At 42.1% G+C, this 24983-nt stretch overlaps 1 protein-coding gene across 1 annotated transcript in view; it reads right to left on the reverse strand.

Moving 5' to 3' along the window:
* Window positions 1-24983, reverse strand: part of EMC2 (ER membrane protein complex subunit 2) — a 65339-nt gene that overhangs the window by 20055 nt on the left and 20301 nt on the right. Inside the window, exon 5 of the mRNA XM_054018358.1 lies at window positions 18791-18848. Within this exon, the coding sequence (XP_053874333.1) occupies window positions 18791-18848 (58 nt within the window). The remainder of the gene's footprint in view (window positions 1-18790; window positions 18849-24983) is intronic.

A 24983-nucleotide genomic window follows, 5' to 3' on the forward strand; every position in this document is an offset into this window, starting at 1 on the left:
CCATGTTCTTTTGCATGCCATAAAGCTATTAATCATAACTTTATAGGCCATTTGATAAATGCATTTCTCATGCACTTTTGACGGCCCCACCTGCCCTTTCTGCCCCAACCCATCTCCTTTGAAAGAGATCCTAACATTCTAAATAGCTGCTTTTTGCCTGCCCTCCTGTCTCTCCTTAAAATAAATAAACAAACATGTACCATTTTTCTTCCTTTTCCCACAAGTGTGGAATTCCTCCCCCAAGGTTACATTAGGCTGAGCCCCAGGATGGGCTTTATTAAATCTTGGACCTGTAGAAGTTTTACAGCAAAGGTCCCCAAACTGTGGGAACATTCGGGAGGGGCACTGGGAGGGTGCACCATCCAGTCCCACCCTGCTCTGGCCTCATCCTCAGCCCCGCCCCCAGCTTCGATCCCCGACCTGGCAGTGGCTCCGCACCCGGCCCCGCCCCCAGTCTAGGCCACTGGCTGTGGCTCCATTCTCAGCCACAGCCCACAGGCTTCTGCTCCCCTTACCTCTGTCCGTGTCTGCCCCCCCCCCAGGTCCCGGTGAGGGGATGTGAATTCAAGAATAGAAAAAAAATGAGACCAGCAAAGTTAGAAAGAAACTTGACACTTACTGTAGTTTATTCTTTCTGTTAATAACTTTGGCCCTCTAAGATTAAATGAAAACTTGAGCAAGTCTGCAAAGAAGCAACATAAGTTTTGTAATTATGCTCTAGAAGAAGTGATAACTCAAATAATCAAATCCCAAACTCAACAGCGTTGGATTAGACAAGTATTTAGAAGATAAACCTCTAATTTCCCACAATTTTTCCTGTATTGTTGGTAATATAGTAGGTATAATTCTTTCCTTTGAGTCAGTACTGTATCAAAATACAGTGTAGATCTCAGTATTAAACTTCAGGTGTGATGCAGAACGGAGGTCTTATCACTAGTCATGAACATTCTTGCTGTAATTGGTATATGGTGCCATGGTACTTAACGGAAAAATGAAAGATGAAATCCTTGTATGGAAGAGATTAAAATTTACTTTCATACAATCAATAAGAGTAAGGGTAACAAGTACATGGACTAAATGGATAAGGGAGGATGAATGCTTACTGCCTACAGCCATGTGGTTACTCCTATCAGTAATGCATAGATCTTGGAGGTTCCACAAGATTTTTTAAAAATGCTACTCCTCTTATTTTTTTAACCAAGAGGACGAAGGTCCATGATAGAAAGGAGTTTTAGAGCAACTGAGAAGACAGAAAGCACTGCTAACAAGGTCTGGGTAAAAGTTAGGTCATGTGGAAACTCGACAACATCGAGGCATGCTGCTAGGACAGAACAAAGGGGAAATGAAATGACAAAAGCCAAACTATGTGGGATCTTGAAAACAAGGACATCATGCTTTGGGACTTAAATTTAATTCAGAGGTAGAGAGGAAGCCACCAAAGGGATCTGAAGAGGGATCAGTGTGGTAGGTCTAACTCACAAGAGCAATCATGTTAATCCATGTTTCCTAGCCAAACTACAGTTTGGGTAATAATGTTGATACTTCTACTTTTAATGGGAGTTGCGTAGCTAAATCCCCAATTGGCTTTGAAAATTTCTAGCATTAGTTATACACAGCAGCAACATAATGTACATCACTTTCCTAAGTTTTTAAAATTCGTATAATGATTAAAAAATATCTGTGATGAAATATAAACAAAGGTAACAGACAAAAACAATGTATTTAATATGCTCGACTGTCAACAGTTTGCAGAGATTTGTCTTTATTTTGGCCATCTCTCTAATAAAATAAAATAATAATACCTGTACTGTTTTTCATCAGTAGATCTCAAAGCACTTTACAAAGGAGGTCAGCATCATTATCCCCATTTTACAGATCCGGAAATTCAGGCACAGGGAGGGAAAGTGACTAGCCCAACGTCACCAAGCAGGCCAGTGGCAGAGCTGGGCCTACAAACTAGGTCTGCTGTGTTTTAGTCTAGTAGTCTATCGACTAGGTTATGCTGCCACCATTTGAAAGGAATACTGTCTCTATATTTACAACAAAAGGAATAATTTGTGTAATATTGTATCACAAGATGCAACATTTAATCTAAACCATTTGGAGACTGAAACCGGTGCAGAAGACAATAGCTTGCTTCTTGAGTAGGGTATCCGCAAGCATCATAATACCAGTGCTTTGGATCTCCACTGGCTGCCCAAGGGCCTCTGAGGGGAATTTAATGTGTTGGTTATGACATATGAAGACCTACAGAGAAAGGAGCTATTTTTTGTAGGTGACAGGCTGACAAGAGTTCATTTCTGAATAATTATTTTAATGATGGTAGGGTTCTGCTGTAGTATTAATTAGGTGTTAGAGATCCTACATCCTTGCATAGGTGTATTTACTATTTAAAGCAAAATAAATAATTGCTCAGTAACAGAACTTAGTTCTGTAGCCACAAAAGAAAAAGAAACACACTCTTATATTCCCCCATTTGAAAAGATAGCTTTTGGATAATGTTCTCCAATAGGTATTAATTTCACTGGTCTACAATTTTTGAGAAGTCGTCTGCTTCAGAGATAAAATGTGCTATTTATTATGTATTTTGATGTGCTGAATTCAAATAAGACAATAAAAACAACTGATTGGCTACTGTTTCTAAGATATTTAAGTGTTTACATTTTATGTCTATGTATATTGTATAGATAGTAGAGTTTTAATCATAAATTGTAAACCTAGGTCTTTTCATGTGTTTATGGTTGCTTTACATGATAATATTTCACCTGTCCTGTTTATGTAACACTTTAAAAATCAGCAAAAGGGTTATATAAATAAAATTTATTATGAAACAAAAGGCAAAAAACTATTCTGTACATAGTTTAGTCCTATTCAGTGTCTATTCGGTGCTTCTTGGCTTGTCTCTTGTATTCATTAAATGGAGCATCTCTTGTCACTGACCAGCAATAGACTGCAAGCATTGATGGGCTCCATTTGCCCTGATAACATTGTTGCAATGTCCTGGTGAAATCGCTCGCCGTGCTCGTCGCTCACTGCTCTGCAGTTCGGTGGAAAAAAATCTAGATGAGAGTGCAAAAAATGTATCTTTAGTGACATGTTGCAACCAAGGCTTTTGTATACCTTGAGGAGGTTTTCCATCAACAACCTGTAGTTGTCTGCCTTGTTGTTTCTGAGAAAATTTATTGCCACTAACTGGAAGGCTTTCCATGTCGTCTTTTCCTTGCCACGCAGTGCATGGTCAAATGCATCATCTCAAAGAAGTTCACGAATCTGAGGACCAACAAAGACACCTTCCTTTATCTTAGCTTCACTTAACCTTGGAAATTTTCCACCAAGGTACTTGAAAGCTGCTTGTGTTTTGTCAATGGCCTTGACAAAGTTCTTCATCAGACCCAGCTTGATGTGGAAGGGTGGTAACAAAATCTTCCTTGATTCAACAAGTGATGGATGCTGAACACTTTTCCTCCCAGGCTCCAATGACTGTCGGAATGGCCAATCTTTCTTGATGTAGTGGGAATCTCTTGCATGACTATCCCATTTGCAGAGAAAACAGCAGTACTTTGTGTATCCAGTCTGCAGATCAAGCAAGAGAGCAACAACCTTCAAATCGCCACAAAGCTGCCACTGATGTTGGTCATAGTTTATGCACCTCAAAAGTTGTTTCATGTTGTCATAGGTTTTCTTCATATGGACTGCATGACCAACTGGAATTGATGGCAAAACATTATGCAGTAAAACTAGGGTTACCATATTTCAGCAAGAAAAAAAGGACGGGAGGAGCCCCGCCCTAGCCCCGCCCCTGCCCCTCCCACTTCCCGTCCCCCCAGAACCCCCAACCCTCCCCCCGTTCCTTGTCCCCTGACTGCCCCCTCCTGGGACCCCTGCCCCTAACTGCCCCCCAGGACTCCACTCCCTATCTAAGCCTCCCTGCCTCTTGTCCCCTGACTGCCCCAACCCTTATCCACACCCCCACCCCCAGACAGACCCCTGGGACTCCCACGCCCCATCCAACCACTCCCCACCCCCTGACAGCCCCCCCCGAACTCCCAACCCATCTAAACCCCTCTGCTCCCTGTCCCCTGACTACTCCGATCCATCTCCCCACCCCTGCCACCTGACAGCCCCCCCCAGAACTCCCAAACACCCCCCCCTGCTCCTTGTCCCCTGACTGCCCCCTCCTGGGACCCCTGCTCCTAACTGCCCTCCAGAACCCCACCCCCTACCTAAGACTCCCTGTTCCTTGTCCCCTAACTGCCCCCTCCTAAGACCCCCCCCCAACTGCCCCCCAGGACCCTACCCCCTACCTGTACCCTGACTGCCCAAAACTTTCTCCACTCCCCCCAAAAAGCCCCCCCCCGTTTCTTGACTGCCCCCTCCAGAACCTTCCTGCCCCCGGTCCCCCTTACCCTGCTGCTCAGAACAGAGTGTTGGGCTCTGTGCAGCCGAGCCGGACACGTGGCTGAGCTCCCCAGCACAACAAAACCCGGTCTGGCCCTGCACAACAAAACCCGGTCTGGCCCTGCACAGTGCTGCTGGACTGGGCTGCAAGGGAGCTGCCGGCTCAGAATGCAGGGCGGATCCGGCTCCTCTACAGCTGCTCCTGAGTCCAGCCCGGGACTTCCCTGCAGCCCTCCCAGCCGCTCGCTCTGCTAATCCCAGACATTGTGAGTGCTTTACAAATTCCCCCCGGACGCTATTTTTAGCACACAAAAGGAGGACATGTCCGGGTAAATCCGGACGAATGGTAACCCTAGTAAAACAGCTTTAAGACTCGTCTTCGATGAATCAATGAACAGTCTCCACTCATCTGGATCGTGAACGATGCTGAGGGCTGCCATCACACCATCGATGTTGTTGCAGGCTACAAGATCACCTTCCATGAAGAAGAATGGGACAAGATCCTTTTGACGGTCACGGAACATGGAAACCCTAACATCACCTGCCAGGAGATTCCACTGCTGTAGTCTGGAGCCCAACAGCTCTGCCTTACTCTTGGGTAGTTCCAAATCCCTGACAAGGTCATTCAGTTCACCTTGTGTTATGAGGTGTGGTTCAGAGGAGGAGGATGGGAGAAAATGTGGGTCTGGTGACATTGATGGTTCAGGACCAGAAGTTTCATCCTCTTCCCAACTGGAGGCACCATGCAGAAGTAACAATTGCTGGTATGATCTGTTGGCTCTCTCCAAATCATTGGCACTGCAAAAGGCATAGATTTCCTTTTCCTGTTCAACCACTGGCGAAGATTTGTTGCACAAGTGTTGCAGCATATGTGTGGGGCCCACTTCTTGTCCTGATCTCCAATTTTGCAGCCAAAATAAAGGCGATAGGCTTTCTTAACCATAGTGGTTATACTGCGCTTTTGTGATGCAAAAGTCACTTCACCACAAACATAGCAGAAGTTATCTGCACTGTTCACACAAGTACGAGGCATCTCTGCTCACTTTGGCTAAACAGAAATGCGTCCCTTTGCAAAATCAAACACTGACAAATAAGAGAGCACGACACTGTATGATTTCTAGAGCTGATATAGGGCAATTTGTTCAGCAGAGTGATGTAAACTTCATTATGATTGCATCATCCATGACTTCTAGGAATAACATGATGCAATTCATATCATGTATGACGCAATACCAGCTTCAGATTGCATCATTCATTGTTTTGCCTAAAAAAAAAGTACTGTCCAAACCCAGCCATAGATTTATTCATAGATCCAGTCAAAGATGTATTTTAGTCATTTCTGGTTTAAATTGAGATCTGCCATTCCCAAGGATCTTATCCTCTGCCATTCCCAAGTCAAGGGTCGTATATACTGACCCAATAGCATATCTTGAAAACTAGAGCCAATCAACAATTTTAAGCATCATTTTTGCTCTCAGTGACCCAGAATTAGTAAAGTTTGACTACATTTATTTCAGAAGCATTTTGGCTGTAGAGCAGTGTTTTATGCCCTGAAAAAAAACAAAAAATCAGAAGACTGAACAGAAACAAAACTGCTTGGGAACTTAAATTAGCTGTTTAATCCAACAAGCCAACCAATGCATCCAACAACTTCATTGGCAACAACATACAGAGCAGTCAGCTCACTCTCCCTGAAAAGAGCGTTTCTTTTCGTCTGAATGAAGCTCCTTCAGTTAAGTAGGCCCTTCCAGAATAGTTTGGAAATAGACTCTCAGCTGTTGTAGTTCTAGTCGCAGACCACAGTATTCTTCTAGACAGCACAGACCTTTCAGACCCCAAACCACCTATTTCTGGAAACCTTACATCTTTTTTAGGACACAAGTATAAACAGATCATCTGCGACTAGCACCTACGGGATACATGGTAACATCAGAAGATCAAACAATCTGGAATGATTAGCAGGCTCCAATCAGCAGTGCATAGCATTCAGGTCTGAGATGAATTATGTGCGCAGTTTGAAGACATTCCTTCCCTGCAAGCCCGGCTCCTACCTGCACCAAGTCTCACTAAGTCTCTTGAACACTATACTTAATTTTCTGTTTCTAATATTTTCCCCATCACCGAACCCCAACCGCAAAACCAAAACAGAACAATTCAGATTTTTAAATCAACATCTAGTCCCCTCCCAAAAAGTGCCTTTTTGGGGAAATGTTGAATAAAATGTCCTATGTCTTACTTACAAATGGCAACTCTCAGCTGAAGTGAGAGTTCTGGACATTTAAGAGCGGTGCTGGCATTTCACAGAGAAAGCACAGAACCTGGAAGAACAAAGTGCTTTTAAAATGGCACGGAGTAAAAGAAATTGGTGAGTTAATGTATTTTACTGAAGCTATTTTGTTGAAACTATTTAAAATTGTTGGGAAGGATTTGAAAGGAGGGCGTGACTTTAATAGGTTTTCTATTAATAGGTCTACAGGTTTTCAATCCCATCAGCAAAATAAAAGGGAAATTGTCTGAATACTGGACCAGGAGTTCACATACTCATGTGTTCAGCACTGCCAACCTGAAGTATTAAAAAAAAAAAAAAATCATGAATCAAGCCCATAAAATCATGAGGTTTGATTTTTTTTTAGAAAACCAAAAATTCAAAATAATAATACATTTTCATTTTTATTTGTCCTCCAGTTGAAGAGCATTTAGAGTGCACTCAGGTCATGTTTTCAAGCTTTTCTGCAACCATGAGGGCTTGAAAATTTACCAAAAAAAAATTGAGATCCTCATGTAAATCAAAAAGACTAACAGCTCGGGCCTTAAGAAAAAAAACACCACTATCACAAAGACTTACATGAAAAATCGTGATTTGGGACAGTACTGTGTTCTAATCCTCATTTTGATTTATACTCCAGCTGCAACCTTGAGCAGCAAGTCATTCTGTGCCTCAGTTTGGCCATCTGTGAAATGGGAATTATAGAGTAACTCCACACTTAACGTCATCCCGATTAACAACTTTGTTGTTACGTCACTGATCAATTAGAGAACATGCTTGTTTAAAGTTGTGCAATGCTCCCTTATAACATTGTTTGGCAGCCGCCTGCTTTGTCCACTGCTTGCAGGAAGAACAGCCCATTGGAGCTAACTGGTGGGAGGGCTTGGAACAAAGATGGACCGGCAGCCCCCTTATCAGCTACCCTAAGTTCCCTGTGTGGCAGCCGCCCAGCAGGCTATCAATTGCTGGGCAGTTCAGGTGTTCCACTCCCCACTGCCATGTGCTGCTCCTGCCCTCTGCCTTGGAGCTGCTCCTGGGAGCCTCCTGCTGGCTGTGCAGGGGGTAGGGGGAGGAGGGGTGCTGATGTTAGGGTATCCCCCTCTCCCCACTCCTGTACCCCATCTCCACAGAGCGGGGGTGGGGGGAGGAACAGGACAGGGCTCAGGACGGAGGGAGCTTGCTGGCAGCAGCTGTTGTCTCAACTTGCTGATCTACTTAAAAAGGCAGTGTACTTGGAGTGGGGTCAGCGTAAAGGGGCAATGCGCGTCTCTCACACACACACGGTCTCTCACTCACACACACATGCACGGCCGCTGCCGCCCCTCCGGCACTCTGGAAAGTGGAGGGAGTGGTGCACTCTAGTGGGATAGCATGGGTTCATCACGTTCAGTTTCTACAGGGAATGTTTGCAGCCACTGCCATGTGTCTATTGTCTCCTCTCTCCATTCATGCTGCTTTGTAGCGTGTGAGGCTACATTAACAACAATAAAAACAACAAGGAGTATTTGTGGCACCTTAGAGACTAACAAATTTATTTGGGCATAAGCTTTTGTGGGCTAAAACCCAGTTCATCAGATGCATGGAGTGGAAAATACAGTCGGCAGATATATATCCACAATACATGAAAAGATGGGAGTTACCTTACCAAGTGGGGGGTCAATTCTAATGAGACAATTAAAGTGGAAGTGGGCTATTATCAACAGGAGGAAAAATCACTTTTGTAGTGATATTCAGGGTGGCCCATTTCAAACAGTTGACAAGAAGGCATGAGTAACAGTAGGGGGAAATTAGTTTTTCGTTTTTGTAGTGACCCATCCACTCCCAGTCTTTATTCAGATCTAATTTGATGGTGTCCGGTTTGCAAATTAATTCCAGTTCTGCAGTTTCTCACTGGAGTCTGTTTTTGAATTTTTGTTGTTGAAGAATTGCCACTTTTAAGTCTGTTATTGAGTGTCCAAGGAGACTGAAGTATTCTCCAACTGGTTTTTGAATGTTATAGTTCTTGAAGCAACTCCCATCTTTTCATGTACTGCGTATATATATCTGCCTACTGTATTTTCCACTCCATGCATCTGATGAACTGGGTTTTAGCACACGAAAGCTTATGCTCAAATCAATTTGTTAGTCTCTAAGATGCCACAAGTTCTCCTAGTTTTTGCTGATACAGACTAACACGGCTACCACTCTGAAACCTATTAATAACGTGTTAACCCTTGAGCGCTCAGCCCACTGTCAGTTCAACATTTATCAGCAAGGCATTCCCTGGGAAATATTCCACCCTCCAACTCCATGACCTCAACCAAGCTTCACAATCATCATTGCGGTGTACAGAATTAAATTGTTTAAAACTTATACTGTGTATATGTATAATATTTTATAGTCTTTTGTCTGGTGAAAAACATTTCCCTAGAATCTAACCCCCCCATTTACATTAATTCTTATGGGGAATTGGATTCGCTGAACATCGTTTCACTTAAAGTAGCATTTTTCAGTAACATAACTACAATGTTAAGCGAGGAGTTACTGTACTCCCTTATCTCCCAGGATGTCATGAGGATGTTTAGTAAGGGGTTGAAGACAGATAAATAAGTAATTATTATTTACACAATTGGCAAGATTCTCTGTTTCTGCATGTATGACGTTGAAAGATTTTACAATTTAGATGCAGCTTGGCAGACAAAAGCTATTAATTGTGCTTTTGCATACAAGGGGAAAATAGCAATTATATTCTAAAAGACTTGACATTTATTTGTTCCACACACCCAACTGAATACCATCCTCAATGGCAGTGGTTATACAGACAGTTTATAATTATCATGCATTTTAGAATACTTCAGGCAGTATTTTAGCTAGGGAAAATAAAACCCAATAGATTTAAGAAAGGTAAACATTGCTGGAAAAATAATGAATTTACAAATCTCACTTAGTTAATTCAGATTTGGGTTTTCAGTATTTCACAATACATGTTCACCCAAAACTGCCCAAGAAATGCAATCTCAAAAACATTATAAAAGTGTTCTAAAAATGAGAGCAGCTGTGGAAGTAGAAAAATAAAAGCTGACACCCCTATAGCTAAGTTTGAATTTACCTGAAGAAGTACTTCACATTCTTTATATCTCAGCAAAAAAGATTATAAGAAAAAGTTTGTCATACAAATGGCTCTTTTTTCCTTTCCAACTCAAGAAGAATTTTAGGAACAAGACAAAAATGTCTGTCCTTGCAACAAAATCTATGCTGCTTGACCATGCAGAACTTATGACATGGAATTCCCCCTATCAATTTCTCAGAGTTTAAAACAAAACACTGGAGCAGCTATTGGCTCACTCTGTGAAGCCAACATTCTTAATGGAAAGAAATGTCATCTTAAAGAAACACATACTATAATCAGTATCATATGGGCTAAAGTGCTTTAGAATGTCACATATTTCTTTATTAAACAATGAACCTTTCCAAGCTATTTCTTTTAAAAACCTAATAATCCCCACTCTGGCTCAAGAACTAATCCTCCATTTGTCATGATTCTTTTTAATTAGCATTAAGTAGACTAAAAGTGAAGTGGGGATTTGAGCATTTATCAATTTCTGCATTTGATTAGTAAAAACATACCAACAGAAAGTTTGAGATCGTTCTAAATTTCATGGTTGGAAGGAGAGTATTATCAGGAGATGGTTTTGCAGTTACTGACTCTCTTGCATGAAGGAACAGTTCCACATTTTGTGTAACTGGTTTCAATGTTACAGAAATTTAATGTTGTGAATTATAAAATGAATGAAATTCTTCAAAGCAAAAATCAAGAATATTTTTTGTTTTTATCCATGGTCAAATTCATTTTTATAAAAGGGTTAGTAACCTTCTGAAACTAAAGACCAGATAATTTTCTTCAAACTGCAAAAAACCAAGGCAGAAGTAAGAGAGAACAAGAATTTTATAGCGGTTGCTAAATGCCACCTCCTTCCAGACGGCTGGTTGGAATGGCTCGTCTGTAGATTTGCTCCTTTCCTTCAGAGCATACTGTCGGACAACTGCTGCTCCTCCACAAAGGCACCAGAATGTGCAGGTCCCTCAGGATCCCACCTGACCTCCTCCTGTTTAAAAGTATGTAAAGCCACTAAGGGAGGCAGAGAAAATTTTGGGCTACAGCATTGTCAACATGCTGATGACCCTTAGAACTATGGCTGCCAACCCTCCAGGATTGCCCTGGAGTCTCCAGGAAATAAAGGTTAATTTTTAATTAAAGATTATGTGGTGTGATGAAACCTTCAGGAATATGGCCAACCAAAATTGGCAACCCTACTTAGATCTACGACACCCAGATTCTACAGTCTCATTACTCTCCCTGTCTTTGACAGAAGTACAGATCTGGATGAAAGTGAAGCAGCTTTGATTCAAACAAACAAGACAGTAGCTGTGCTTGTTGCGAGTGGGAGACAATACGAGGACTGAGCAGAGGCTGTGTTTGCATTAACTATTGAGGACAATATACCTGATTTTTGTTGAAGTTATCCATAGCCTTGAGACCCTAATGATGCAGCATAGTACCTGGGTTCCCACATAACATCAACCACATCCAGCTTATGTAGAATTCAGCTACCTCCCAGCAAAATGGGGCAGACAAGTGTAAACATATATGGTCAAATCCATGTACTGCTTCCATGAACATGAAACCAGGCTGTTAGTGGAGATTATTTTTAAACCCCTGGATGGTCTGGGACCAAATCAGAACCCTGTGTTTGGGTGTAAATACCCTGTTTAGGTCCTAATTCAGCAAGGTACTTAAGTGCATAAGTATCCCAGTGAAGTCAATGGAACTACTCATGCTTAAATTTAGACACATTTGCAAATAACTTGCTGAAGAGGGCCCAGAGAATAGAAAATGTCAAGGACAATGTGAAAATTCTACCCAGACTTTTGATTGTTCCCTTAGGTAGGGATAAGGCTGGACTTCTGGTCAAATGCAGCCTTCTTCACTGGAGCATAGCTATTGCTAGAAGATACAACCCACTGTCAATCTAATTTAATCTTCTGATTAGCTGAGCTGAAGAATAAGAGGAAAGTTGTACCTCAGGTGGAAGGATAGTCCAGTGTTCAGAATGTTAGAGAGACCCAGGTTCAGTTCTCTGCTCCATTGCAGACTGTGTGTGACCTTGGGCAAACTGTTTAATGCTAGATCCACAAAGGGGATTTAGACTCAGCATTGCAATGCCTAATTTCAAGAGCCTTGCTGCCCAGTGGAATCCTCAGCCCCAAGTTAGGCACCCAGGAACAGGATTCAAAGAAGCTTGCATGCTGAGCAGGGAGCTGCCTAAGCTAGCCAATAGGAAATGGAAGGAGAGGGGTGGGGCCCAAGCCCTGCCCCTGAAAGGGAATAGGCAGCTAACTCTGGGCTGGATTCACAGCTATGAATTCTCTCCTGAAGTCAGGTGCCCCACATCCTTGATAAATGCTCTTACCACTGGGCTCTAAGGCATAAGGGAAGCACCAACACACCCTAGTCCAGTGTTTCGTGTGGGGCCCAGTCTAGTAGGCATGTTCTTAGACAGCGCCTCTGAGAATGCTTAGCGGATTGAGCCTGCAAGCAAGATAGGAGGGGGAACACTTACTCTGAGGATACTGCCGGAGCAAACATGATAAGCAGCCTGGTGACATCACAACTAGGGCAGCTATGCATATGCCCATCAGCAGAAATTCAGACACCTCAGGAACTTTAATGATGGAAACATAAGCACCTACAGCTTTAGGTGGCTGCTGAGCCAGGGTTTTGAGAAGCTAAATTTTTGTATTTAGGTGCCTAAAGTAGCAATTCCATAACAGGATTTAGGCATGTATCTAGCCCAGGGGAGGGCAAACTATGGTCCGCGGGCCAGATCCGGCCCGTCAGGGCTTTGAATCTGGCCAGCGGGATTGCCAGCCCCGTGGCACAGCAGGACGAAGGCAGGCTCCCTTCCTGCCCTAGCCCTGTGCCGCTCCCGGAAGCGGCCAGCACCATGTCCCTGCGGCCCCTGGGGCAAGTGGGGGGGAAGGGGAAGAGGGCACCGTGCGCTGCCCTTCACTGCAGGACCACCCCCTGCAGCTCCCATTGGCTCGGAATGGGAAACCGTGGCCAATGGGAGCTTTGGGGATGGTACCCGCAGGTGAGGGCGGAGCCGCCTTCCCCACCTCACACCACCCCGCGGAGCCACTGCCAGACATGCTGGCCACTTCTGGAAGCGGGATGGGGCCAGAGCAGGCAGGGAGCCTGCCTTAGCCCCGCTGCGTGCTGCTGCCACCCAGGTAAGTGGGGCTGGACTGGTGCCCGCACCCCTGCCACACCCCAGCTGCATCCCTCCTGCACCCCAACCCCCTGCCTGAGCCCCCTCCTGCACCTCAACCCCCTGCCCTGAGCCCCCAAACCCCTGCTGCACCCCTCCTGCACCCCAACCCCATGCCCTGAGCCCCCTCCTGCATCCCACACCCTCCTGCACCCTAACCCCTTGCCCTGAGCCCTTCCTGCACACTGCACCCCCTCCCAGACCCCACAGTCCCTCCAGCACCCCAACACCCTGTCCCAGCCCTACATTCATGGCATTGCATACAATTTCCCCATTCAGATGTGGCTCTTGGGCCAAAAAGTTTGGCTAGCCCTTAGTCTCTCTGTTCCCCATCTGTAAAATGGGGTAACACTGCCCTATCTCAGAGGGGTATTATGAGGATCTACACGTTCAAGACTGTGATATGCTCACATACTATGGCAATTAAGGGTATATAAGCACCTACGGGAGACAGAATGATACTCTACTTACTCTGAACAGGTTTATTACTAAATCCTCTACAAGAATACCATTCAGAACATAGTGATAGTATTCTCAAACCTGTTAGTGGGGATACTAAGAACTACATTATAAAAAATACTCCACAAAATAAAAAGGTCAAAAGTTGAATCTGGCCTCAAATTTTGTTTTTGTAAAATCAAATTTTTAACACTTTATAAAGATGTTCCATTATTATTATTATTTTTTTTTTTAATTCTGATAGAAACAGTTAAAGACCAATAATTTACATCCCCTCTCTAGCAAATCAAAAGACTGGATCATAATGCATACTCACAAGGGGCTGGATTTAAGGTTACTCAGGTAACCTTAATTCTGGCATTTCCTAACTTTTCAGTGCTTAACTCTGCACAGTTTTTTAAAAAATATGCAAATTCCTAATATTTTTTTAAACTGGAAAAACAGAAATTCTATTTGGAACCATACTAACTCCAAACTTGGGTCATCAGCAGGGTTCAGATATTACTATCCACCAAACAGACCTTTAACGCTAGAGCTAACACAATAACGGATAGCAGCAGCAAGCTATTATGCTCAGTGTGCACCACACCCTAGAGGAGAATGACACACAGTCTTTGCCACTGGGTTTCATAACTATACGCTGACAGCAGATGATTGCAGAGACTGAACTTCAGTTCAGTTTTGGGTTCTAGAAATGAGTCCACATTATGGGGTTTTGGCCCTTTTAGCCCCTACTCCAGTGTCCCCAGACTGTCTGTGTCTCCCTCTGCTCCTATCACCCCACCTGGGCTCCTGTCCCTCTCTCATTCTAGCCACACCCTAGATTGTTAACTCTTCAGGGCAGAGATTTTCTCTTACTTTGTGTCTGTTCAGTGCCCGTACAGTAGTACGGTGGAACCCCAATCTCACTACTGTAATATAAATAAAACAATTTTAACATGGCTCCTATATCGAATGGCTTACTTTTCTTCCAGGTAGAGATCTGAAAGGGAGAATGAAATGTTCTTAAGTGAGCTTTTACATTTATACAAAATTAAACACCTCCTTCAACCTCCATCCTTAAATAGCTCAATAAAATAGTTGTTTGCAGTGTTGTAGCCATGTTGGCCCCAGGATATTAGAGACAAAGCAGGTGAGGTAATATCTTTTATTGGACCAGGTTCTGCTGGTGAATGAGACTAGCTTTTGAGGTTACAAAGAGTTCTTCTTCTGGTCATTCTCTTAATTCAGTAGTTTTAAATCTAACAAAAACTGACATGAAGATGTACTTTTGTATTTCATGAACTTAAATTCATAATTCCATTTACTACAATTAAAAAAATCTGCTGGATCTCAAAAACAAATGATTTCTTAATCTTTGTACAATTCCCAAGCAGCTTTTTGTCTGAAACTGTCAATCCATACAGTATGAGATTTTTACATGACTTGTGTGAACAAATGTCTGTTTCACTTACAGCACTTGCCAAACAAGAAAAAATGTTTAATATATCTAAGCAACTCCATGTGTCAGCACACCAGAAAAAACTGCTACATGGCAAAGTGAGTGCCAAGACAAACTCAGCAATGGTTACTTTTTTAAAACCCTGAAACATTTATTTTCCTACAGCAGCCACATGTGTGCATGGAAATAATTAACAGGTAGATGACAAACAATTCCAATACCTGACAATTTATCAAAAGTTTCTATTTGACTTTCACTCTTCAAATGCAAGACTGACACAATCTATTCTACCGTTACCTTTAAAACACCACTATATTGAACAGAGCCTCCTCGAGTTTCAGAATCTGAGAAAGTCAAGATGTCACACACCTGTTCTAATATTTCATTTTACATTATTTTATACCTTTCACTATTAATGTATTTAGGATTTTTAATGGAGAAAAACATAATTAGATAATTTCGTCAAGCATGGTGGTTCCTTATTAAAACAAAATTATACATTTAAATAAAAATATTCAACAAACCACAGATTCGGATGATGTTAGCCATTTGGAAACAGCTGAAAAGTGCACCTGCCAAAAACAAATACTTCGAAGGCTTATGGTCTACCCAAATCTTAAATAATATGGAGCTCCATTTTCCATTGGTTTCAGCAGAAGATCACAAAACACGCACCTAGCTGACCTATTCTTGTAAAATGTGGTTATACTTTAGAAGCATCTTTGCTTGGTTTCAGCATGACTTCTAGAGAAAGCTAAAAGGGGTGGTGAGTTTGGTTCTTTTCACCACTGGACAGAATTCTGCCCAGTTCTCATGAGCCAGAAATTGTTGCAAAAAGACACAATTTAATCTGACTCCAAAACTGGGCCATCATCAATTTAGAAGCATGCTATTCGAACATCCTTTATTTACATTTGTTATAACATGTAAGATCCATTTCTTTCAAAAAATGATTTACATATATTTTTTCCAACTTTATGCATTTGATGGTTGGTGTAGAGTTGTTTTTAATCAGATTATCCCTGTATAGTCAGCTTCCCCATGTTTCTGTGCGTCCTTCAAACATGAATAGGAAACCAAGGAAAATAAGCAGATTGCAGAAAAGCTAGAGGAGTTTGAAATCCATTCCTGAAGGTGAACATGTGACTTGGAAATCCTCTGGCCTGTCTAGAATACCAGAAAGTATCATACTTGTGTAAGTACCTATCAAAAACTGAAAGAACAAAAATCTTCAGAAAGAGTACAGAGACTCTGTGGCACCAGCCTCCTGAGAGATGAAGACAAAATAATTATGAGTTAAAAGGACATTAGTTGCGATTCAAGAGGAGAAAGAATGTATAACAATTATGCAAAATGGCTTCCCATCAAGCTTTTTCTCTTGCCTGTTCATCAGTAAAGAACAGCTTTTTTACCACTGAGAACAGTTTCATTTGATACCTATGGAGGAAAAAATACATTGGAATGAGAGGAAGTGAAGGAAATCAGATGCATCATAATACTGAAGTGGATGCAAGTCAGGCTATGTAAACACAGTGATGTACAATGCTAAGCCTAGAGACCAATGAGCCTCCCTGCATGCAAGATCCAGTTACTACTATCTCAACCCTACAAACACTAATACACTTGAGTATCCATGTACACACATACTTCAATGGGACTTATGTGTAAAAGTATTTGCCTGATCGGTGACTAAACACTAACAATGGGAGCCAAGACTATGTGACAACATATAATTTAGCATTGTCCTTTTGGGTTATCTTACTAGCTATACATTTTGAATATGAAATAGCCATCATCCTTTCATATTAAAGAAGTCCCCAGAGTAAGAGTATAAGCTGTTCAGGTCAAGGGCTGTACCTTCTTTTGTTTTTGTACTTTACCTATGGCAGGACACTGTGGGTACTATTGGGGGGCAGAAGGGCAAGTGTTGCGTTAAGCATTAGAAAAATACGAAGTTGAAATAATGGCCTGTAGATTAGAAAGCCCCTATATACATTCAATAACATTCGTGAAATGTTCAACTGTATTCATGGGGGAAGAGGGGAAAAAAGCACTCAAATGCTGAAATGTCCCAAATATCTTAAATGGCATGGCAGGACATTGCTATTGTTCAAATACTCTCTTTTTTGGTCAAGTCCATAAAATTCAAATCCTGTGCGACTGCAGTTCCCATTCCACATGATGTCAAAGTATGCACCATACTGCTATCAAATCCTTACAGAACAGCACTCGAGATGAAAGCCCACCAACAAAGATGTTGCAAGCCAGGTTCTCCTCAAGCCCTAAAATGTTGGCATTTTAAAAAAAAGAAAATCTTATTTTATAGTCCACACAAATGTTGAAAGATACAATATTCAGTGTGTGGAGAAGGATATCACATATATTATTTCTAATATACAGGCTCTGCTTTCCAGACTATCTATTAAGGAATGAAATATCAACAGACTGTGCTAGGGCATCCCACTGAGTAGATGTTACCAGTTGCAGGGCATCTGGGTTTAGTGGATCCACAAAAGAAAAGAAAGGGTGATTTCATTTTAGAAATATCCTTTAATGTGCTTTTAACCTACTTATTAGGAGAATTTCAGTTCTTGATTCAACTTTGCAAAACTCCTGTGAAAGCCTCCACGATGACTGAGGAATGACCTACTAATAAGACAGGACTAGCGATATTTTACTTGTCTGTCCAAAAACCGAACACACACATTACTTAGTCCAAGAAAATGGGTTAATTTTGCAAAGACTATTTTAATTTAGTTGATGCTTGAAGCTAGTAACTGCAATTTTATAAATCTAAAAAATAAAATTTTGCTAAGCGCTCACAAGATACACAGGTGCTATTACTAATGCTCAAACAACTGTCATGCACCAATGCTGATTTAAAAAAAACAACAAAACCACAGAACAAAATTAAGTCCTAAGAATACACAGAGAAGTTTACTAATACAAAAATAATAAGAAACAATAAATCATTACCAAATTAAAAAGGCATATTGACTACCTTTGTTAATGCATTGTAACAGAATCTGGAATCAGTCAACTGCCACACAAAAGACCCAAGCCTACCTTTACCATATCATGGTAATTTTCAACTTTATCCAACAGCTGTGACACAGATGAGCTGCAGCCAGCATGGTGGCTCTGGAAAAAGTTAATCATTTGCACCTTCAAACTATTTTGCATATCAGGTGGCAAGATCCTGCAAAGTAATTCCACAACCAGCACTGAAGTAACACTTAAGAACACATAGCAAGTGCCGTCTGCATGGCCGATGCCCAAAATCTCTGCACAGTGATTTTTTAAAGTGGGCACACTGTTCAATGAATTGCAGTTTGACTCAAGAGCAAGTTTATAGCCTTCCAGCTATTAAACTGAGATAAGTATTGCACAATTCAAACATTCCCAGAACATATTTGAATTATATTTTCAAAATCAGACTAACAGAAGGTAGGGATAGGAGAGACATAATAGGCTAGTTTTAGTCTGTCTACCATCTAGTACTGAATTGCCACCTACAGGACTGCTTGACAGCCCAAGCTCCAGCCCAATCCACAATGTCCACACTGCTAGCTTTAGCACACTAGCTCAAGCCCCACTAGTGCAAGTCTGTCTACCTAGGCAGGGAGGCTCACTCCCAGCTGCAGTGTAGACATACCCATTGAGGTCAATGAACAAGACTACCACTTACAGTGGTGGCTCTCAAAATTCAACATACGTAAAAGAAAATGCAACCCTGAATCCTTTTGATGAAAGGAAAATAAATAATTCTGAAGACAATTAAATGCTAGAATATTATACTAGGAAGTTTTAGAAAATGATTTATCAATTACCCAGTGATGTCACTACACTTATACTAGCAAAGGTTTAGTATAAATTAAAACAATTTAATATTATTTCCAGGGAAACCATCTAACTTACTGTATTGGTTGAATCTTCTTGTAAAATTCTGTCATATAGCTGGATGGCGTCATCGTACCTATTTAAAGAAATAGAGGTGAATTTTAGAAAATACTTACTCAGCTCAATTATTTGGTTAAAAAGTTTTTGATTGGCTCCGTAATTAGGTAACAGCATTACAGCATTTTCTATACTTGGTATTGTGCTAACCTTATATAGCTGCAAAAGAAAATGTGTACCAGTCGCTGAATTTTACTGTCCTTACATAAATGTTTACTCAAGCAAAACTCCTGTCAAGAAAGTCTTGAGTAAGGACTGCAGCATTGGGTTTCACCAAAAAAACGGAAAAATAAATTGCAGTTCTTAGTGGGATATTATATAGATTGCATCAGAAACAGGGCAGGTATTTTATACACCCTTTGTTTCTTCATTCTACCTTTTTAGTTTCCTAGAAGACCCTTTATTCTCTCTCTTACTGTGCGCACCCATACACCAACACAGCCATTTTAAAGGCTACCCAAGACAAGAGACTTGCCACTCCATTACAGCAGTGGTATTTCAAAGCTCCAGAGAGTCTCATTTTGGATTTAAAGTTTCTCTTATGATGGTGTAAAGTATAAGCAGCAGAATATGGATTGTGAGGCTATCACAGGTACCCCACATACTCCTAGTCTATTGCAAAAATGAGATTAGGCCCTTCCAATCACAGCAACACAGATTTACTCCATTATAATTCTGCTACTAGAAATATACAAGAAATAAGTTAACCTATGTTGCTACAATGACTCTCTCTATTGTTTTAAACCCTCCCTGAAAAACATCCATCATTTCATCCAGCCCATTTCATAGCCTGAGCTGGTTCTATACCAAGGATCAGCAACCTGCGACACGCGAGCCGATTTTTACTGGCACGCTGCTGCCAGTCGGGGTCCCGGCCGCCAGCCCTGCTCAACCCGTGGCCGGCCTGGGTGAACGGAACCCCCGGCCAGCAGCAGGCTGAGTGGGGCCGGTGGCCAGGACCCCGGATGGCAGGAGCCAGCAGATGGAACCCAGACCGGCAGCAGGATGAGCCGCTCAGCCCACTACTGGTCTGGGGTCCCGGCCGCCGGCCCCACTCAGCCTGCTGCCGGCCTGAGTGAATGGAACTCCCGGCTGGCAGTGGCTGAGCGGGGCAGCGGCCGGGATCCCGGATGGCAGAGGCCGGTGGCCAGAACCCCAGGCCACCAGCGGGCTGAGCCTGCTGCCAGCCTGGAATACCAGCTGCCAGTCCTGCTCACCTTGCTGCTGGTCTGGGGTTCCAGCCGCCGGGCCCCCTGCCAGCTGGGGTCCAGGCCTCCAGCCCTGCTCAGCCCTCCTGCCAGCCTGGGGTACGGGCAGCCAGCCCAGGGCTCTGCTCTTGGCCTGGTCCCAGCGCTCTGCAGCCCTTATCAAAAATTACACTGCAATTAGCTTAAAAACTTGAATACTTAAAAACTTTGTTTGTATATTACACTAATCCTTAAAACATGTATAATGTTAATAAATACATAGGTTTGATGAAACAAAGTAGTTGTACTTACGTGCCTGTGCTTAATTTGTGTTTTCGATGATTTACCTTCTACAAAAAAAATCTTGCATGTCTCACACCCCCAGAAAGGGCATCTCGCAACCCCAGGGGGTGCGTGCACCCCAGGTTGTGCGTGCATCCCAGGTTAAAAACCACCGCACTAAACTGATAAGATCTGCATTTTAATTTAATTTTAAATGAAGCTTCTTAAACATTTTTAAAACCTTGTTTACTTTACATACAACAATAGTTTAGTTATATAATATAGACTTATAGAGAGAGACCTTCTAAAAATGTTAAAATGTATTACCGGCACGCAAAACCTTAAATTAGAGTGAATAAATGAAGACTCGGCACACTACTTCTGAAAGGTTGCCGACCCCTGTTCTATACAGTGTAGCTACGTAGATACAGTAACTCCTCACTTAAAGTCATCCCGGTTAAGGTTGTTTCATTGTTATGTTGCTGATCAACGAGGGAACACGTTTGTTTAAAGTTGTGCAATGCTCCCTTCTAATGTCGTTTGGCAGCCATCTGCTTTGTCCACTGCTTGCAGGAATAACAGCCCGTTGCAGCTAGCTGGTGGGGGCTTGGAACCAGGGTGGACCGGTAGCCCCCCATCAGCTTCCTGCTCCCCTAAGTTCCCTGTGCAACGGCCACCCAGCAGGCTATCAATTGCAGGGCTGTTCAGCTGTCCCTCCCCCCACTGCCATGTGCTTCTCCTGCCCTCTGCCTTGGAGCTGCTCCCCGGAGCCTCCTGCTTGCTTTGGGGGGAGAGGTAGGGGAAGGGGGAAAGAGGGTTTAATGTCAGGATGTCCCCCTCCCCTCTGCACCTGCAGCCAGCTTACCCCATCTTCCATAGAGCAGGGGGGGTACAGAACAGGGCTCAGGACGGAGGGAGCTTCCCGGCAGCAGCTGCCGACTCAGCTTGCTGATCAACTTAAAAAGGCAGTGTACTTAGGGTGGGGTCAGCATACTTAAAAGAGCAATGCGCATCTCTCTCTCACACACAGCGTGTGTCTCTGTCTGCCATGCTGTCTCCCCTCCCTCCATTCCTGCTGCCTTGTAGAGTGTGAGGCTACAATAACAACAAGTTAACCCTTGAGGGCTCAGTCAATTGCTAGTTCATCATCATTTAGCGGTAAGGCATTCCCTGGGAAATATCCCACCCTCTGACTTCACCACCTCAACCAAGCTTCACAATCATCATCGCTGTGTACCAGCATTAAATTGTTTGTTTAAAACTTATACTCTGTGTGTGTGTGTGTGTGTGTATATAAAAAATACATATAAAATATAGTCTTTTGTCTGGTTAAAATTTTTTCTCTGGACCCTAAACCCCCCCCCCCTTTACATTAATTCTTATGGGGAAATTGGATTTGCTTAACATCGTTTCACTTAAAGTCGCATTTTTCAGGAACATAACTACAACATTAAGCGAGGAGTTACTGTACTATGTTGGTCCTGGTGGCCAAATTTAGGCTGCTAGATAAGACATTGAAGTCCGGGACCTCCATGGTAGCATTCTCTGAAATGCTTCCAATTACATGAGCAGGGGCCAGAAAGACAGGCAGAACTGTAGGGTCTCAATGTGTGGATGAGATGAGAGTGTAGGGAGGAGGGTTTTAGGTTTATTAAGAACTGGGGAACCTTAGAGGAAAGAAGGAGCCAATACATTAAGGGTGGACTTCACTTAAACCAAAGTGGAACCAGACTGCTGACATGTAAAATTTAAAAGGCTGTAGAGAATTTTTTTTAAAAAAGGGTTGGGGGAAAGCTAACAGGTGTGGTGAATCTCATGGTTTGGGCAGAGGCAACCCTTAGGGATTACTTTAATAAAGGGGAAATTCTATATCCTAGAAAAAAGGATAGGAAAGAAGTTGGTAAAGTACAGGTAGGAGCGAATGAAGAACAGACAAACACAAAAGTGTCCCATTTAAATATAACACATGAAGTCAAGCAACTGAATATTGACAAAATGTACAACTGTTCGTATATAAATGTTAGAAGTTTAAATACTAAAATGGATGAACTAGCATGCCTGGCTTGAAAGGAGGGTATTGATATAACAGGCATCATGGAAACTTGGGGACAAGGTAATACCAGGTACAAAATATATGGGAATGACAGAATAGGTTGCATTTGTGGGGGAGTGGCACCATATGTGAAAGAAAGCATAGAGTCAAAGTAAAAATCTTAAATGAATCAAAATTGTAGCATATAATCTCTAAGAATAGAAATTCTATGCTTGATCAATAAGAGTATAGCAGTAGGAATACACTACCGACCACCTGACTAGGATGGTGACAAGGACTGTGAAATGCTCAGGGAGATTCAAGAGGCTGATTTAAACAATCCTCATACTGACTGGGTATATGTCACCTCAAAAAGGGATGCAGAGATAAAAATTTCTAGACACCATAAATAACTGTTTCTTGGAAAAGCTCGTCCTGGAACCCACCATGGGAGATGCAATTCTTGATTTAGTTCTAAATGCAGCACAGGATCTGGTCCAGGAGGTGAATATAGCTGAACCGGTCAGTAATAGCACAATTAAATTTAACATCCTTGTAAGAGGAAAAGCACCAAAGAAACTCATCACAGTAGCATTTAACTTCAAAAAAGGGGAACTACACAGAAATAAGGAAGCTAGTTAAATGGAAATGTAAAGGAATAGTCACAAGGGTGAAATGCCTGCAAACTGCATGAAGACAATTTAAAAATGCCATAATGGAGGCTCAAACTAATTGTAGATCCCCAAATTTAAAAAAAAACAAAGAAAATCAGTAAGAGGACCACAAAATGCCTCCAGGGCTAATTAGCAGAGTAAAAGAGGCAGTTAGAGGCAAAAAGGCATCCTATAAAAATTGGACATTAAATCCTATTGAGAGTAATAGAAAGGAACATAAACTCTGGCAAGTCAAGTGAAAAGATGTGACAAGGCAGGTCAAAAAAGAATCGGAAGAGCAACTACCAAGACACAAAAAGTAACAGCAAATATGTTTTTAAGTACATCAGAAACAGGAAGCCTTCCACAGTCAGTGGGTCACTAAAGGAACACTAAAGGAAGAGAAGGCCATTGCACAGAAGTTAAATGAATTCTTTGCATCATTCTTTACTGCACAGGACATAGGGGAGAGCCCTATACCCAAGTCATTCTTTTTAGGTGACAAATCTGAGGAACTGTCACAGACTGAGGTGTCAATAGAGGAAGTTTTGGACCAAACTGATAAATTATATGTCATCAGGCCAGACAGTACTCACCCAAGAGTTCTGAAGGAACTCAAATATGAACTTGCAGATATATTAATTGTGGGATGTAACCTATTGCTTAAATCAGGCTCCATACCAGATGATTGGAAGATAGCTAATGTAGCACCTATTTTTTAAAAAGGCTCCAGAAGCGATCCTGGCAATTATAGGCTGGTAAGTCTAACTTCAGTACCCATCAAATTGTTTGAAACTGTAATAAACAACAAGATTATAAAACAGAAACATGATACGTTGGGGAAGAGTCAACATGGCTTTTGTAAGGGGAAATCATGCCTCACCAATCTACTGACTGCTTGATGAGTCAACAAGCATGTGGATACGGGTGATCCAGTTGATATAGTGTATTTAGACTTTCAGAAAGCTTTTGACAAGGTCCATTACCAAAAGCTTTTAAACAAATTAAGGATAGGATAGGATAAAAAATAGGATAAGAGGAAAGATCCTCTCATGGATCAGTAAGTGGTTAAAAGATAGGAAATAGGATAGGAATAAATGGTCAGTTGGGAACTGTGCAATAAAATGGGAGATGAAATTCAATGTTGATAAGTAATGCACACTGGAAAAAATAATCCCAATTATACATACAAAATGATTGGATATAAATTAGCTATTGCTACTTAAGAAAGATCTTGAGTCACTGAAAGTCCAAATTATTCTCTCAAAACATCTGCTCAATGTACAGCAACAGTCAAAAAAGCTAACGGAGTGCTAGGAACCATTAGGAAAGGAATAGATGGGGCATGCAACAGCTTCCATACAAGGAGAGATTAAAAAGACTGGGACTGTTCATCTTAGAAAAGAGATGACTAAGGGGGCACATGATAGAGGTCTATGAAATCATGAGTGGTATGGAGAAAGTGAATAGAGAAGTGTTGTTTACCCCTTCATATAACACAAGAACTAGGGATACCACCCGATGAAATTAACAGACAGCGGGTTTAAAAAAAAAGCCACATATAAGGAAGTACTTCTTCACACAACACACAGTCAAGCTGTGGAACTCGTTCCCAGGGGATGTTGAGAAGGCCAAAAGTATAACTGGGTTTAAAAAAAAAAAAAAGAGAGAGATACGTTCCTAGAAGATAGGTCCACCAATAGCTATTAGCCAAGATGGTCAGGGACACAATCCCATGTGCCATGTGTCCCTAAACCTCCAACTGCGAGAAGGATCTGGCACTGGCCACTGTTAAGACAGAATACTGAGCTAGATGGACCAATGTCTGACCAAGTACGGCCATTCTTGTGCACATATGCCTGCCTCTGGTTAGAGTCCATTTGTCAAAGGCATGGGCCAACATCTTTAGTTTGGTCATACACACCTTGACAGAAGCACGTACAAGCAGACAGAGCTGACCTTCACATTTTTGAGCAGGTTTGAGAAACAATTAGTGCCAC

This window comes from Malaclemys terrapin, chromosome 2 (assembly GCF_027887155.1).
Source record: "Malaclemys terrapin pileata isolate rMalTer1 chromosome 2, rMalTer1.hap1, whole genome shotgun sequence".
NCBI classification, from domain to species: Eukaryota; Metazoa; Chordata; order Testudines; family Emydidae; genus Malaclemys; species Malaclemys terrapin.